The 19,093-nt window shown below is 43.6% G+C and overlaps 1 protein-coding gene across 10 annotated transcripts in view; it reads left to right on the forward strand.

The window, feature by feature from the left end:
* Window positions 1–19,093, forward strand: part of MIPOL1 (mirror-image polydactyly 1) — a 276,231-nt gene that overhangs the window by 91,625 nt on the left and 165,513 nt on the right. For all 10 annotated transcript variants that reach the window (XM_072115538.1, XM_072115539.1, XM_072115537.1 and 7 more), the window contains one exon: window positions 9,329–9,434. In XM_072115538.1, coding sequence (XP_071971639.1) covers window positions 9,329–9,434 — 106 coding nt within the window. The remainder of the gene's footprint in view (window positions 1–9,328; window positions 9,435–19,093) is intronic.

Here is a 19,093-nt window from a genome sequence, read left to right on the forward strand (position 1 = left end):
GCTGGATCACTCGTACACAGCATCTGGGAGATAGTGCAGCAATTGATTATTCTGCCTGGCAGGGTGAATAGTGATTGCACCATCCTCTGGTGCAGTGCATAACTAATGTGAAATAGTGATGGGAATTACAGCTCTTCTTAGTGAGCTGGCTCATAAGGCTCCTTTCTCTAAGGGAAAGCCGGCTCTTCTGGTTCCTGAACAGCTCTCTATTAAATATATAAAAGGGAGCCGAGGCCATTCATTCACCCCACACCACTCCACTTTTAACCCAATTGTATCTGGTTAAAGTGGGCGTGGTGAGCCAGTTAGGGGCAGGGTTAAGTGAGCCATCGGCTCAGGTGAGTCGGCTCATGTCGTTCACGAACAAGAGCCGGCCCTTAGAGACGGCTCGTTCGCGAACGACACACCACTATTGTGAAAGGAAAAGTGCCGAGCCAGGCACATAAGCAGAGAGCTTCATTATCATAATTTTGTAATTGTTTTTAGCAAAACCACTCTGTTCAGGGATTAAATAAAATATGCTTCTGAATCAGTGTAGCTACAGCATTCTCAAGGTATGTTTGCTTCATAATGCATCAATGCTAGGTTTCCTTTCCATTGCAGTTTAATAGAATAGAAATGTAATAGAAATACAGAGTGTTAGAGACACTAACATCCATGCAGTGTAGCTGCCTGTTTGATCTCACTCACAACTCGTCTATTAGATTGTCAAGCTCATTGTTTCATCAGTCACCTTATATCTCAGCACAGCATAACAAAAAAAACTGTACCATCTCTGCCTGCTGGGAGGGCAGTGTCATTATTTTGCTATCTTTGTCCTTCTAAAAATCTCCTGTACCATAAATATGCATCCAGGATTCTGTCATCTTCTATATTATAATTGTGTGACTGTGATAGGAATTTGTACCCCCTTCTTTGTATACTCTCCGCTCAGTCAATCACTTAGGGAGCCATGAGACCAGAGAAAGGCATGTGATTTACAAGCGGATACAATTATATACCGTAATTAGGCCCAACTAAAGAAAAGGGTGGCAGGAAATTTTAGTGAAAAGAAAAACTAATTAATGAAATCCTGGATAAATTATGTAGATTAAATGATTAATGAAGTGCAATAATTTTTTTTTAATTCTTCCATTATCTTCCATTATCTATTATTATATCCACAGCCAGTGACATCATCAGAATGAAACCCCTGCACTTGAGATACCGGCTTGTTTATCTGAGATTGACAGGTTTAAAAAAAAAGAAAGAAAATCTGGATTTCCGTATAATGGCTTCTCCCTGGTTCAGAAATGTTAATTTGGCTTTTGAGCAGTGAGAAAATGTAGGGGCAAAGCCAGATTACCTCAATATTGCAAGTATTCACATTCTGTCTTCCCGGGGAGGCAATAAAAACCTCATCTAGGAGAGTGGCAAGTTGATATCAGCAAGATGACAGCTCGGTCAACATATACCGTAATAAGGAACAGCAGATTTTACCATTGATATAACCTCCTAACCAGCAAAGGTTGGTTTCCATGGCAACATAAAACAATATATAAATAACCGGTCCCTGATGGGATTTCAGACCTGAACGATCAATTTTAATATCAATAATTAATACAGTTTTGTGCAATGACCGTTCGCAATTTTATACGTTTTATTTCTTCATCCTTTAAAGAAAGCCACAAAAGCTACTCATTTACTCAAAGGGGGTTGAAAAATATAACAATCAAAGTATAGGAACTTAAAAGGGTCATCCATATTACCCTAGTATATAGTTTCCCGTTCTATGGGAGTTGCCGGTTACGTGACTAACCCCCCCCCCCCAAGGTAGCAGGACTCTGGACTTCCTGTGATGTCACATGTCCTGCTGTCCTACGACAGGGGGGACATGCAGTCATTGCTCTAAGCGCATCCCCTCCGTGATGACCACTCCCATTTCAGGTGCCAAAGACATCTGCACTACCCTCCAATGGTAATGTCTGCACTTCATCCTCTGAAGCCTGCTGGCCATCAGATGCCACAGGAAGTCTGAGTCCTGCTACATGGGGGTTACGTGACCTGCACTGACCATATTTAGTATAATATGGGTGACCCTATTATGGTCTTATACTGTTAAGGTTTTCTATAAGTGTTCAGCCCCTTCAAGTCTCTAAATGACCTCCTTCCAACACACAAGGCCCTCAATCTTCACCTACTCTATTGTGATATCTGGGTCCAACAGATTACCTAAAGTGTGGCCTGGTTACATTGGTCAAAGGGTCAGAGAACAGATGGTTTTATATATTAGGGTATTTCTGGCCAGGAGGAGGTGATGACCACTGGAAGTAAATGTTAGACATGGAGCCTTCTGGGTTTTCCAGGATTCCTGCATTGATTTTCCAAGGGGTTTTCTGGTGCTATAATATGGATGACCTTATCATAGAATAAGACATCAATATCAGTTAGATGGGCATCCCAACCAAAATGGTGTTTGAAGAAACAGAAGATTTTATTATTATTTGTTATTCATTTAAGATACCAACAAGACAATTAATGAGACATCATAGACCTATAAACCAGAAGCAGGGCTCATAAGCGGAATTCCTCTTTCGGCAGCTATTTGGTATGGGTTTTAAGTGTTGGATAACCACCCACCTTATATTTGTAACCTAAGCTACAGAGGTATCGCCATCCAAGCCATTTATAACATATTAGCAGTATATTCTGGAAACATCTGATAAGGGTTCCGCTTCTTCAACTTCCACTTAAGAAACTACTTATCCCTTTTTAGCAATTCACATAGAAGAATTTTAGGTATCCATGCAAATCTATACATTGCAGTTGAGGTTTCTGGAACAGCCAACGGCAGTTGAGGCCAACTGAGGTGCAGTTACTTTTCTACCTCATCTTGAAAGAAAGTCCCCAAATATGGTCCCAGAGGTCACACAATAGGGCACATTTACTTACCCAGTCCTGCCGCGATCCCTGATCCGGACTGTCCACCGCGATTCACCGAGATCGTGCGCCCAAGATCCTGCATGTGTTGCTTCCCACTGAGGTCCGCCGGAGTCCCGGTGCATGTAAGTACATGTCTTGCGACACAATTTGACATGTTAAATCCTGCGCGTTGTCGGAAGCTGTCGGATCGTCCGATGGCCCGCTTCCCAATTTGTGTCGCGTGAAAGCCGGCGCGGATGTGCCAAAATCCGACCAACTGCGAAAAAATGCCCTTCTAAATGCCTTTTAAATCGGAAATCGATGGATATTCCGATGAAAGTGCGGTCCACGGACCCTAAGTAAATGAGCCCGAATGTCTTTGATTTTACAAGTTTCTTGATGTTTTATATCATGTCTCCCACCTTGCCAGGTTGTACGACAACATACATTTAACAATGCCTTCCACTCATTACTCATGGACTCGATAGACCTGAGGCACGGGGTAGACATGTTGTGTGCTGTGGATCTTACCACATACTCCATGTATCTGGAATGTGGGATGAATTCTCATCACTCACTGAATGCTTGACTTGGCTCATAGTCTTATAACGGCTCTTTGTAGGTTTTGATTTTACAGGGAGTTATTATTATATTATACCAAACCTGACATGACCAGAAGCTATCGTAACCTGTAATCTGTTCCAATACTAATACGGTAACACAAAGTAATAACAGGCAGCTATTGTCTTCTGTCCTTACTCATTCTCCTTCTATAATGGTTTTCAACTTTTGAATCTTCCTTGTATCGCTTTGCAGGTTATCACTCAGGGTGTGTGGAAATATCAGCAGTAGTCATAAAATGCCCCACCTTCAGATTAGATGCTAGGCAAGCCCTTATCTCTCCTGCATGTGCCATCTGACATCGGCCTCTCGGAGGCCAAATAACTGATAGCAATATCCAAGCCCCAGACTGACTTCCTGAGTTTTACTGACAAGTCCAGCTTTGTAAAATGGTGTATGACAAATTTGATGACCTACCTTGTTGCTTTGCCGGAATTGTTTTCAGTTTTATAACTTTTATGATGGTTGAACAACAATCCAGCAAATTGATATTCCGAGCAACTAGCTATGTCTATGATTGGCCAATCCAGCAATATGTCCGGTTTGCGCTGAAGAAACAGAACACAAACGTCTGGTCCGCTCATCTCTAGTGATGGTTTATCTTCTAGAGAAGGTTCATGATCCTCCTCATTGGTAGCATTCTCTGTCAATGAAGGTTTGCATGGTCATCATTCCCCTTAAATTGGCAATTTCCATTGATATTGAAGATTGAAGGGTTTGTTCAACATTTATGTCAATTTGTATAGTCCGCTTATTGCTAGATGCTCATGACTATGTGATTTCTCGGGCGTGAAAAACAGATCTTAACGTACGTTTTACATAGTCAATTTTCATCAGTTTGGCATCCGTTTTTCAATGATTCTCATGAACTATAGTCTATCAGTGATCTCTAAGAAACAGCTTTGAGTAGGACATGCTCTACCGTAACGTAATGGAGACAAGGTCCATTTAAATAACATCTGTGGGCATTGATCCTTAAAAACCATTACATTAAGTGCTCCTCTGTACAATCCATTTACAAAACAGGACGACACTTGTCGTGGGCATGAGCCATTAGGGTGTATCCACACTCCCAGAAATACCCCTATGCTTCATATGCTACACACTCTTTCCTCTGCATTAGACACAAGGGATGATGACAGGTTTAGAAATAATACCATGTACGAACCAAATTTGGAGCTTTTTTGGGCATTGGTTAGGACTGGCTGTTGGGTCCAAAGCTATTGGTAGAATATAGCTTCCTTTAGTTCTGCTCAGTGATTGGAAGGCTTCAAAGTGAAAGGAACATAATAAGCAGGCACTTTCAAATATTTTTCGTCATATTAGGGGACCATTGAGCAGGTACCTCAACCTTTACCTGCTAGAAATTTGGATTGAGAGACCTCTGCCCCAGCGGCAAAACTTGTCAGAACCTACTGAAGGCTCCTATAAGAATAAAAATGAATCCATCTGAAAAAGAACTGAAGTTCAGTCATTTTAAGCCATCAACTTATAGATGTTTGGTGCTTTGTGTTTGTCAAGTTATTGTCAAACCCTACAAGAGGTAAGAGGCGTGTAATGAGCTAAATGGGAATTTTTCTTGTCGTACAGTTTTAAGGTATCACTCAGTGGAGCCGCTGGACCTTAGCCGCATTGTGTCACAGATGCATGAGCGTTGGACAAAGAGGTCCCAAACACCCTCTCCTTACGTACTACCTGTTACGGCACGTCAACACCCTATTGTTCTTCCTGTTCAACATGGTGTTTCAATAACTAATTCCGAGGATTTAACATATGGACGTAATAGAATATTTATGAGTGTATTTTCTCTCTTATTCAAAGACAGATGAGTAAAATTGGCCATTTTGTTGAGTTTTTGAGGCAATTCCTGAGTGTATTGGGGTAGGACTTTAAAAGGTCCCTAATGTTAGTGTTCAGGGGTACATAGCCAATCACAGGATTTTGCTGAAGGTCTGGTGTCATTTTGCCCTCAGGTTCCGTACAGTGTGCCAATCATAGGTGAAGTAGTTGCAGAACTAGGAGGCCAGCAAGGGAAAGGGGCACAGTATGTGTTTATACACCGACAGGGACCACTTGAGTGCAGCAGAGGGCAGTCATGCCATACATTGGGCACCACAGAGCTTGCCTTGCCCTCTCCACTGACATTGAAGTTGTGGCATACTTTGCCAATACACATAATATATATAATTTTACACTTTATTGTTAATCCAATGAAATCCACTACTGTTATATTAATAGCATACTAGCTTGGATTTCATTCAACAGTTAGGTTTGGGTTGGCAGTCGTACCAATGCATCATATCGTCTGACGTCAGTACATTCAAGAGCAGCGGGTTAGGATTTCTAGTGCTAATCCTTAGATGCATTTAATGCATTTAACTAATCTGGGTATTAACTAAAGCTTTGGGCTGTTAAAATGAGGATGGATGTGATTGTATCAAGGGCATTTCCCCCTAAAATAAAATTTCATACTGTGCAGTGTCTGTCTGAAGTTTCCATTGGCAGCATCTCCTGACGGAAACCTCCGAGGTATACATTTAACAGATGCTACTAAGTGGCATTTATTTTACAGTGCCCATGTAAAAAGTACATATATTTTTCATCGTACTATTCAGTAGGGAATAGCATTGTCCGTTGCACTGTTCTTTATAGTACAAAATGTTATACCCAAGGTACACCGCCCAAGAGAGGTCCCCTTTGGTATATTGGGAACCAAAGAAACTAGTTCTTACTAGTTCTGCTGTTCTTGGGAAGGATAATTGACAACCCCGTTAGTGACTGGTATTATAGAATTTAAAGGGGCATTACAGGAATCAGCATAATTCATATTCAAATGGATCATTAAAATCTAAGCTAATATGGCATTAGTTGTTTATTTAAAAATGTGCTCCCCTTCGCAGAAAAATACAGTGGACATACACTGTAATGAAGAATTAAAATGCTACTGGCCCTTTAAGCAGTACATTGATTGTCCCTGTGAAGGAGACAAAGGACGGAAGATGGCCGCTGGTCACATGTCCACATCACATGTCCTGCACCTGCCTGGTGCACATAAATATAATGCTGATTATAATTAGAGACACCATATAAGAAGGATGGAGGACAGGAGGCCTCTGTATAAGGTAAGATGGAGGACAGGGGCCCACTATATAAAAGGGATGGAGGTCAGGAGGCAACTATATGAGAGGGATTAGGGAGGACAGGAGGCCACTATATAAGAGGGATGGAGGACAGGAGGCCACTATATAAGAGGGATGGAGGACAGGAGGCCACTATATAAGAGGGATGGAGGTCAGGAGGCCACTATATAAGAGGGTTGGAGGACAGGAGACCACTATATAAGAGGGATGGAGGTCAGGAGGCCACTATATAAGAGGGATGGAGGTCAGGAGACCACTATATAAGAGGGATGGAGGTCAGGAGGCCACTATATAAAAGGGATGGAGGTCAGGAGACCACTACATGAGAAGGATGGAGGTCAGGAGGCCACTATATAAAAGGGATGGAGGTCAGGAGGCCACTATATAAGAGGGATGGAGGTCAGGAGGCCACTATATAAGAGGGATGGAGGTCAGGAGGCCACTATATAAGAGGGATGGAGGTCAGGAGGCCACTATATAAGAGGGATGGAGGACAGGAGGCCACTATATAAGAGGGATGGAGGTCAGGAGGCAACTATATGAGAGGGATTGGGGAGGACAAGAGGCCACTATATAAGAGGGATGGAGGTCAGGGGCCCACTATATAAAAGGGATGGAGGTCAGGAGGCAACTATATGAGAGGGATTGGGGAGGACAAGAGGCCACTATATAAGAGGGATGGAGGGCTGGAGGACACTATACAGGGAAGGATGGAGGTCAGGAGGCCACTATATAAGAGGGATGGAGGTCAGGAGGCCACTATATAAGAGGGATGGAGGTCCGGAGGCCACTATATAAGGGGGATGGAGGTCAGGAGGCCACTATATAAGGGGGATGGAGGTCAGGAGGCCACTATATAAGAGGGATGGAGGTCAGGGGCCCACTATATAAAAGGGATGGAGGTCAGGAGGCAACTATATGAGAGGGATTGGGGAGGACAAGAGGCCACTATATAAGAGGGATGAAGGGCTGGAGGACACTATACAGGGAAGGATGGAGGTCAGGAGGCCACTATATAAGAGGGATGGAGGTCAGGAGGCCACTATATAAGAGGGATGGAGGTCCGGAGGCCACTATATAAGGGGGATGGAGGTCAGGAGGCCACTATATAAGGGGGATGGAGGTCAGGAGGCCACTATATAAGAGGGATGGAGGTCAGGGGCCCACTATATAAAAGGGATGGAGGTCAGGAGGCAACTATATGAGAGGGATTGGGGAGGACAAGAGGCCACTATATAAGAGGGATGGAGGTCAGGAGACCACTATATAAAAGGGATGGAGGTCAGGAGACCACTATATAAAAGGGATGGAGGTCAGGAGACCACTACATGAGAAGGATGGAGGTCAGGAGGCCACTATATAAAAGGGATGGAGGTCAGGAGGCCACTATATAAGGGGGATGGAGGTCAGGAGGCCACTATATAAGAGGGATGGAGGACAGGAGGCCACTATATAAGGGGGATGGAGGTCAGGGGCCCACTATATAAAAGGGATGGAGGTCAGGAGGCAACTGTATGAGAGGGATTGGGGAGGACAAGAGGCCACAATATAAGAGGGATGGAGGGCTGGAGGACACTATACAGGGAAGGATGGAGGTCAGGAGGCAACTATATGAGAGGGATGGAGTTCAGGAGGCAACTATATAAAAGGGATGGAGATCAGGAGGCCACTATATAAGAGGGATGGAGGTCAGGAGTCAACCATATAAAAGGGATAGAGGTCAGGAGGCCTCTATATAAGAGGGATGGAGGTCACGAGGCAACTATATAAAAGGAATAAAGGACAGGAGGCCACTGTATGAGAAGGATGGTGGACAGGAGGCCACAGATGTAAAGGGAGGATAAAATTAAAGAGGGGTATTATATGTTGCTGAGTTGCATTATGGGGTATTATATGGGTCCTTAGGGGGGGTTAACCCGTGAAGGGATTGCATAGTACATGATAATTTTCCCTATAATGCCTCTGCAGGTGTAATAATGTCCTGCACAGTTCATGGTATGTAATGGTTGGACATGTTGGGTCCTCCGAGTGATATATTCTTTATACAGGCAGTCCCTGGGTTATGTACAGGATAGGCTAGGTTTGTACTTAAGTTGAATTTGTATGTAAGTCGGAACAGGTATATTTATAATTGTAACTCCCGACAAATTAGTTTTTTCCCTGTGACAATTGAATTTTAAAAATTTTGTGCTGTCATGGGATCAAGGATTATCAATAAAGCTTCATTACAGACACTTTACCGGTGATCTTTGCAGTCTGGAACTATAGTAACATCCAGAGAGCTTCACCAGAGGTCACAGTGTTCAGAAAGGTCCGTCTGTAACTAGGGGTCGTCTGTATCTGGATTTTTTTGTGACTCAAAATCTCGAATGAAAATGGGTTTTCTAAGCATTTAATGCAAAGCTATCATATCGCAGGATAATTTTGTAGGGTCACCGCGCCTTCCCGAGTCTTTCCAGTCCCGTTACTACATTTACTGTAGAAGTGGAGATGTGGCCTTGGAAGCTTTTCTCTAAACATTTACATTATAAAATAAATACACTGCAGCAGTCATATTGTGTTCTGCTGCGGAGATGTTTGGGGATGGATGTGCAAACAAGGAAAAGGTTGCAGAGCCTGTTCTTCTTATCATCCATTGATGGCCGGGTTTCCCTGTTTATTCTCAGCTCCGAGAAGCCCTGATGAGCAGAGAGAGAGACCTGGAAACGCTCAAGTTGGATGCGCAGCTGCTGGAACAAGCGGCGGAGGCCAAGATAGCCGAGAAGTCTGCAGGTAAGAGCCTTACGTGGATGAAACACGCGCTCGCACACATGACGTGGCTCTCTTAATGCAATGTAATATTTACCCAGGGAGGGGAAAGGAATTAGTTTTTCTTTTCCTGGACTTTCTGTTGGCGGTTTGGAAGTGTGCAAGATCCTGGTATTGGTATTAGTGAGAACTCTACCTGCATTCAGACTGATTTGGGCATTAAGCGTCTTGTTAGCACCATGTCAATCCAATCACAAAGAGCTTGTTTGTTTAGTTGGAAGGTCTTGAACAAACAGAGCCGGAGAAAGGAGGGGAATGGGAAGCGATCCTGCACCGCGGTTCATACGTGTCACATTGTCGCTGTGCAGGACTATTTCTGTAGTGCCCGATGGAGAATCAGAAGAGATAGTCGTAGCGCTGGATGTCTGGGATTGTAGAATTTATAAGGGAGAACACAATTTATAGGGATAGAGGTTTTCCGACATATTTCAGGATCTCGTGTCAGAATTGCGGCTGGCCGTCCTCAGCGACATGCCAGTAATGACATTCACATATGACACATGATGACACTCTTCTATGGGGAGACTTCATTGGTGGAAATTGCTCAAATATACAAAGCTAAATATTCAGAATTTGGAGTAAATATATATTAGGAACCTTTTACCCAAACTTTAAATTCTTTACTAAAACTTGTGGGGAAGTCTTTTGTGCCCAATGTAGTGTAGGTAAAAAGGATACAAGCCATGTGGTGTATAGCATTGTTTTACACATCTCTTTTTGTATTCTTTGTGTATCCTTACCAAATGAAAGGGAAAAAAATTACTTAATTCTGGGTATTTTACCCAGGTTTTGGGAAGGTTTGCACTTTTCTAGGGTACTGATTTAATTGCTACAATGTATAGCGATATAAAAATGGAGAAACTTAGCAGGAACTTTTGTTAACTTCTTGTGTTATTCTGGATATTCCCTTATGAACAATCTCCATGTTGTACCAAGCCTTAAGAGGTTTATAGTGTGTTGCAAAAGTATTCATACCCCTAGAACGTTTCCTACTTTTTAAAAGCAGCAACAAACATAAAGTATCAAATATTTGTGAAGTGTAAGGATGATGATCACGTTTTTGGACCTCATGCTTTTTTAGCGGACTACTTAAAAACGGCCCAAAAACGGGTTCAAAATGCCACGTGTGCCGCCGACCTAAGGGCGCGTCCACACGTTCAGTTCTCAGATGCAATTTTTTAAGCCAAAGCATGTCTGGATGATAATGGGTGATGACTTATCATTAAGCGCTGATCCTCCTCTATTTTCACTCCACTCCTGGTTTGAGCATCAAAAACTGCATCTGAAAAACTGAACGTGTGGAAGCTAAGTGCTTTCCAAATATTTTGCAAATGAATGCTCAAAGGAATGCATATGTATTCAGCCCCCTGTACTCCGTTAGCCTACATATAATTGTTCATCTGCCTTAAGAAGTCACCTGATTAGGAACTAGAGAACATCTGTATGTAATTTATTTTTAGTATAACTATGGCCCGGCAGAACACGTGGCGTTTTGAATCCGTTTTTGGGTCGTTTTTAAGCAGTCCGTTAAAAAACGCATTAGTTTTTGACTGGTTTTACCAATTATGTAAATTAAAACTGGTCAACGCATGCATTTTTTAATGGACTGCTTAAACACGGCCCAAAAATGGGTTCAAAACGCTACGTGTGCCACCGGCCTATAGCTGTTTTGTGAAAGTCTCAGACGTTTGCTAAAGACCATTGGTGAACAAGAATTGCACCAAACAGCTCAGGGATAAAGTTGACAAAACATTGTATTGCAGATAGTTTTAAAGAAAGAGCACTGTTCAATCCATTATCTGTAAATGGGAGGAGTATGGCATATCTCCAAACCCACCAAGACATGGTCGTTCACCTAAACTGACACCCCAGATCAGTAGGTCCAGGGTCACTCTGGTGGAGCTGCACAGATCTTTCTTTACACTTCAGAAATTCCTGATACTTTATGCGTCTCTAAAAAATAAAATGCATTGAAGTTTGTGGCTGTAACACTAAAAAGTTCAAAGGGTAGGAATATTTTTCAACCTACTGTACATTGCTTAAAGGAAACCCACCACTTCCGATGGTGGGTATAAGTAGCAAATGCCGTGCTCAGGGTGAGCTGGTGCCGGCGCTTACTATCATTATGTTTTTAAACCGATATAAAGTGTTAAACGCTTTATTAATCTTTATATACAAGTACCTTCATTGCACCGTTGTCCGCGCTCGCCGCACCATGCGTGCGACCACTTCCTATTCAGGCACAGGAAGTTGTCGTGCACATGGTGCATCGAGCTCGGACCGCGGTGCAGCCACTTCCTATATAAAGATTAATAAAGCGTTTAAGCACTTTATATCGGTTTAAAAACTAAACGAAAATAAGCGCCGGCACCAGCTCACCCTGAGCACAGCATTTGCTACTTATACCCACCATCGAAAGTGGTGGGTTTCATTTAACATATGTGTGTTTCCCATTCCATATGGATGTATTTAGTTGCAACATCCCCTACCTGGGCCTGACCTTTTCCGTGGCTGAAGGAAGCCAGGGTCCTGAATACCGGAGTGGTTGGCTAGTGTGGCTTAGTGCACGGCAATGATTACAGGGCAGGTCTCCAGCAGGGGGTGTGTGCAAGAAAATGGAGGGAGAGGCTGACAGAGTAGGTTTGTCTCTGGTGCTACCCCAGGGTGTAGATAGGGATCCTAGGGGATGAAGGATGGGGCGCCCCGTGATGGTGCACAGCTGGATCCAGGGATCACTCAGGGGCACCTTGGTGAAGTATAACTTACAATTCTTTCTTTGGAACAGGCAACTGCCTTAACAGCAGCAAATATTCAGCTGGAAGGAGGTAGCTGGTTGGAGCTCAGGTCCTCAGGAAGGTGTGCAAACAGCCTGGTAAAGTAGCTTCAGGCTGGGCCAAGAGTGTTGGAGCAGAGTCCTTGAGGTGGAGCTCTGCTTTAGGCTGCATTCCCACTGCCGTGAGCCCGCCGCACCGTAGCACGGCGGACTCACAGCAGCGTAGGGAGAGGAGCCCCTGCCCCTCTCCATAGGAAGTTATGGCAAACGGCGCCGTAATACGGGGAAAGATAGGACATGTCCTATCTTTCCCCGGGCTACGGAGCGGTGCGGTGCCGCACGTGTGCGGCACCGTACCGCTCCCGTACAGGGCCGTGAGCCCATAGAAGTGTATGGGGGACGTATATCGCCCGCATACACGTCGGCCGTATATACATCCCCCATACTGTAGTGTGAATGTAGCCTTAGTCTAGAGTTTTGTAGGCCAAGGTGTCTTTGCCTCAGAAACCTCTGTTCCTGGACTGGCTGACTTCTCCAGACTGACCTCTGGGCTGAACTGGCCTGGAACTTTCCAGCCACAAGGGGCCCTTTGTGAGCTGGCAGCTCCCTTGTCCAACCAGCTTGCTCCTACCATCTCAGTAACAGAGAGCATAAAATTGGACAATACATTTAACTCATGACCTCTCAGGCAGAATCTTACAGCTGCAATTACCAAGTTTCTCATGCTAAAGACCTCCTAGTGAGGTGTGCAGGCTCACCAGAAAGCTCCTGACATGGAGAGGAACACTTTGGCAACACCTACCTATCCAATGCATTGGCAGGCATGTTGCTGTGTAAGAAGAGAACTGTGACATATTCCATTAGATGTCTTATTACAGAGCTATTGCTTGTAGGGAACAGTACTACTACAATAAGGTACAATACAGCCCCTGGGACCATTATACAAAGTCCAGGGACACCAAGTGCACCTGTATAGATATTGTGCATATTCGAGGGTGTAAATACAGTGGTAGCAGCCACAGCAGCTGCTTTGGGGCCGGCAGTGTCATGTGCACCATTATAAACATATTTTGCTGTAAATTGTTCAAAATAATTTGTATATAACACTGCACATCTTTCACAGTATACAGCATGAATCGGCAGCTAAGATTAAAAAAAATGTCAAGGGAGAGGATAGCAGTATACCAGGACTAGGGATTTGTCATCTTTAATTCCTGCTGTGTACTTCCCCCATGTGGTCAGCAGCTACAGGGACAATTCCATGTAAGTGTATAAATGTATATATCAGTGCAGAAATGTGTATGCATGTGTGTGTATAAGAGTGTATAACTGTGTACGTATACAATTATGTATATTTTCTGAGGGAGTAGGGATCTAGGAGTAGTAAGTATGTTATGGGGCCCTGCCTCTCCTGTGCATTTCGATCTGTCGGTAGACATTAGCCGGTAGTCATAGCTCCCCTCCTGCATTCTCAACAGGAATAGGGGAATAATCCTCTGCCTTGCACCACTTACATGTTAAAATCCATGTGCCAATCCTTGATCATCTTCCTTCAGGGGCAGTAAGAGGACAGACATTAGTTGGTTGGTTTTATCCCTACCCTTGGTACATTATTGTACAGTTTATCATTTTGTGACCCAATCATTTTCTGCCTCTATATCCCATAGTGCAGTGGAGGCGAACCTATGGCACGGGTGCCAGAGGCGGCACTCCAGGCCCTTTCTTTGGGCACCTGGGGCATCGCCCCAGCACACCAGACAGGACTCAAAGAATCTCCCTGCAGTTCCAAGCAACTTGAAAGCAAAGATGCTGCTTTCAGTGATATTTTAAAGGGACTTACTTGGGATTGTAGGAAGAGGGAGAATGTGTAGACAGTGCTGAATTATCTTTGGAGGACCTCCTGCTGGCCCCACGATTCTTTGTGTACAAAAGGACACTGGAAAGAAGGTACAATGATGAAAAATGTCCCTCCTTTCTACTGTGTTGCTGTCCTCAGGAGGCCAGTATGAACATTATTGAAGAACAGGCAGCAATAAGTTAATGCTTTAATTTTTGGTTGGCACCTCGTGATAAATGAGGATTTGGGGTTGCAGTTTGGGCACTCGGTCGCTAAAAGGTTCGCCATCACTGCCATAGTTGGTCGACTTTCTGTTCAGATTCTGCACGGGATATAGTGTAAGTAAAATCCATAATGTCCTGACTGTTCACTCCCCATGTTTATAGGATTTTAATCCTCAGATTAGATCTTCCTGAATGGCAGGGACTGATGAGCGATCTATCGGAGCTGTAGAGCTTCTATGGAGGAGGCGGCTGCAGAAATTAGATCATTTTACATACAGTCCATCACTGTAGACAGGACGACGTGGAGACAAGTGGAGGCCTGTGCTCACGTCAGCTTATGCCGGGCTGCAATAGAGCATATTCTGGGAATCACCGAGCAGATCCTGAGGTTGTTAGACATGAATTACTGTATTATGACCCATAACATGAACAAATTCCTGAAAGCTGAATACAACTCTGTTTTAAGGGGGCTTCTTGCTTTGGTCAATTGATTTTTGATGGAATTGTCACCCCTAAAATAAGCTGATCATATGTAACTTGGTGAACCTGACAGCTTGTCTAACATTTCCCTGCAGCTCCTCTACAGGGGAGTTGAAGTATTACAGCTCTGGGATTTCACATTGGTATAGGATAGAAAAATAATGGCCCAGATTTACTAAGGGCCGTGCGCCAATTTTCTGTCGGACTTTGCACAGTCTATCTAGTGCAAACTGATTGCACATGTATTTAAGAAGTGTTTGCACACTATTCATTTGTGCACTATAACCGACTCAACACAAATTTCTGCACTGAAAGGGGGCGTTCCGGAGCACAGTCTGACCGTGTGCCTGCAATTATCATGCCGGTTGCGACAGAATTGTGTTAAAGGTGCACCAAAAACAGGCAGTGGATGGAGCGCCAGATTCATGAAGAACGGCGCCACAATTCATGAGTCTGATGCCATTTGCACTATACACAGGCAAACTGCACCTAGTACACACTGCACTGCTTTTAGTAAATGTGCCCCAATATCATAGCAAAAGAGAGAATAGGGCTAATGCAATGGAAATTTCAGCTCCATATTTGGAAACAAATTCTTTTTCTTTTTCTTTTTTTTTATTCCACTCTTTATTTTATGTTTTATAGAACAGAAATTTTAGATACAAAAACCGAAAACAGTACAGAATTCTGCATCCTATTTATTTTCTATAGCGGGGTTTGCCAAGGATTAAGCCGTAGAATTACACGTTAAGGTGTAATTGGTGACCCCTCCCCTCTCCATAGAGATACGCAACGTACAGTTTTGTACACGGGGAAAGATAAGACATGTTTTATCTTTTCCTTGTGTATGGAGAAGTATGGTGCCGCTCCGTGCGCCCATTGCCGTCTAGGGGGGAATTATGTACGGCCGCAAGCTTGCGACCATACATACATCCACCATACGTTTGTATAGGGTAGCAAAAAGGATGCAAAAAATAATTTTATATCTCTCCCCAAAGAGAGAGACAGTGAAAAGTTAAAATAAAAAATATTTTGGTATGCAGGGTACCATGTGTACCATGCAATGGGTGTCTAATGTTGAATACGTTTTATGGGTGTTATTTTGGGACACAAGTGAAGGAGACATAATGGTCTTTCTAGGCTGTTCACAATGAACAAAGGCAGATTGCTATGCAAATAATGAGTTGATCCCTGGGTGCCCAAGGCATCTAACAGACTGTCCTAACTGTGTCAATAGCATCATCGCCTTCAGTCCTGGCACCTGGAAATAATACAGAATATATAGACTTTAGGCCTTTTATTTCACCTGGAGCCTCCTCTACAGGTACAGCAGGGCTTAGCAAGCCATTGTGATATAAAACAATGTCCTTTGTAATATCCAATAAGGTGACCACATATCACTCCAGTCCTCCCTATACACATGAGTACTTGGTTTTGCTTAGTGTGCATGTGGAGGAATGGAAGAAGGGGAGCAATCTGCTCTTAGACACCTCTGGTGCCGAAACAATGGGTTGTCTATATTGTAAATTAACATGTCTTCTATTTTTTTCCTTAAATCGTTAGATGTCCAATGAATAAACATTAAAAGAGGTTTGATCTAGCTTAATCTAATGTATATGGGCTCCTATAAACCAACAAGAGACATATAACATGTGATGATGTTCTTTCCTAGTCCAGTTCCGTTACAAACCTACATTACCTCCAATTGGTGGCCTTAGTGGTGACGTCTACACCTATGGCACTTCACTGCCTAGTGCCTTTACACACCCTATTTTTAAGGGGTTTTCCCATGAAACAAGTTAGGCCCTAATTTGTTTTGTGGGAAAACCCCTTTAAAGGACGTCTACCATCGGGATGAAGGATTGTAAACCAAGTACGCTTACATACTGCTGTGTGCCTCCTCTGGCAGGTTCCACTCTTCTTTTAGCTTCTTATGCCCTTGTTTTTATGAAGAAAAGTATTTAAAAGTTATGTAAATTAGCCTCAGAGGCTCCGGGCTCAATTAACAGCTATAGAACCTGGAGCCCCTCAGACTCATTTGCATAAATCTCAAAGCCTTTTTTTTTGTAAAAGCAAGGACATAACTAGTATGCCATTGTGCTCGGTTTACAATCCTTCATCCTGTGGTAGATTTCATTTAAGCAGCTTTGTTAAGAAACCTGGCCAACTACTTTAAAGTAAGATTTATAACAGGGTTACTAGTTCTACCTTTAAGGGGTCTTCCATAAATTTACATTTGTATATGGTCATTATGGATCTCTACATTTGGTCTGATGACCCTGAAGATACTTAAAATTAAAGAAGTTTCCTAAGTTCTATCTTCTGAATGCAGACAGTGGGGGTCATTTACTAACGTCCCGATTCGCGTTTTCCCGACGTGTTACCCGAATATTTCCAATTTGCGCCGATTTCCCCTGAATTGCCCCGGGATTTTGGCGCTCGGATTGTGGCGCATCGGCGCTGGCATGCACGCGATGGAAATCGGGGGGCGTGGCCGTATGAAAACCCGACGGATTCGGAAAAACCGCCGCATTTAAAACATAAAATTTTAGCAAATAGTATTTTTTTTTATACTATAGACATTTATTTCATTTTCAATCTGGTGCAGCTGAGCTCAATTGAAATAGATGAGATTGTGCTACAATACTATACATATCACTGTTTTTGGTAGAAGGTCATAAGGGGTCCTCTAGTACACCTACAAAGTTAATCGACCATCAAATCAGAATCACTTGCTCATATATCCAGGCACTTTTATAATTATACTAATGAGCCAGAAGTGCTCCTGAAAGTATTACCAGAGGCTTGCTGTAGCTTCACAAACTATTACACTGTGAAAGAGCACTTCCCCATCCCATTGTGTGCTGAAACTTCCTCTGCATCTGCACAATTACAGCAGATAGAGGGAGCAGGGGGTAGCTTCTGAAGCTCTTGCACTAAGTGGCTCTTCTGACTCCCCTGAGGAGCCCTTTAGGCTCATTATCATAATTTTTTTATTGATTTTAGAAGGAAGGAGGCCATGGGTAAGAAATATAAGAAGATTACCACAGTCACGATGCCTGGATCTGGACTAAGTGTCCTTGATTTTGATGATGGATTTCCTTTGGTTTTGACTAATAGATTATTATTTGTTATTTATTAAAAGAGCACCATTAGAGGGTCCACGGGATAGGGCCTAACTTGGTGATCAGTGGGGGTCTCAGTGCTAAGACCCCCACAGATCAGGAAAATGAGTGGTCTGATGGGGTCCTACGTACCTCCATCGGACCCCTCGTTGCTCCGTCAGACTAATGGAGCAGAAATTATAGAACTCCAGTCACACTGTTAAGTAATCTTTGAATTTATTTTTACACAAACTCCAATTGTGACGTATCGGTCTGTGTTAGACCTTCATCAGACTCAGTTTGTCTTATAGAAATGGGGATCAAGGTGGTGGCATGTAGCCCTGGAGCACCGAGGAGCAGGAATTGCGGTCGTAGCCGCTCTGGGAAAGAGGTGCTACGAGGAGCACCTCTTTCCCAGAGCGGCTACGACCGCAATTCCTGCTCCTCTGTGCTCCAGGGCTACATGCCACCACCTTGATCCCCATTTCTATAAGACAAACTGAGTCTGATGAAGGTCTAACACAGACCGAAACGTCACAATTGGAGTTTGTGTAAAAATAAATTCAAAGATTACTTAACAGTGTGACTGGAGTTCTATAATTTCTATACGATACGGGGTTGGGACCCTCTCCAGAGCACCTGAACCCTCCATTCCATAACAGTGTGCAGCAGAAATCAGAATCTTACTTCAGACTAATGGAGCAGACGCCCAGGCATGACTGTTCTGCTCCATTAATCTTTATGGAGCTGACAGAGATCTTGGAGCGCGGTGCACGGCAATTTCCTTCAGCTCCATAGAGATTAGGGAGCAGAACGGTCATGCGCGGCCGTCTGCTCATTAGTCTGACGGAGCAACGAGGGGTTCGACAGAGGTAAGTGGGACCCCATCGGACCCCTCATTTTCCTGATCTGTGGAGGTCTCACCACTGAGACCCCCACTGATCAGCAAGTTAGGCCCTATCCTGTGGATAAGGCCTATCTTTTGTTCGTGGGAAAACCCTTTTAATTCCATGGTGCTGTACAATCAGTAAGGGGTTCACATACATTACATTGAGACAAGAACAAACGTACAAATACAAAAACTACAGAGATCAGGAAAATAGGTGACCCTACCCATGACGGCTCACAATCTATGTGGATAGGGTAGATGGAGACACCAGGTGACGGATAAGAGCAGTGCAGTTATTGCGTATTGTAGACGATCC

This window comes from Engystomops pustulosus, chromosome 7, assembly GCF_040894005.1.
Source record: "Engystomops pustulosus chromosome 7, aEngPut4.maternal, whole genome shotgun sequence".
Lineage (NCBI taxonomy): Eukaryota > Metazoa > Chordata > Amphibia > Anura > Leptodactylidae > Engystomops > Engystomops pustulosus.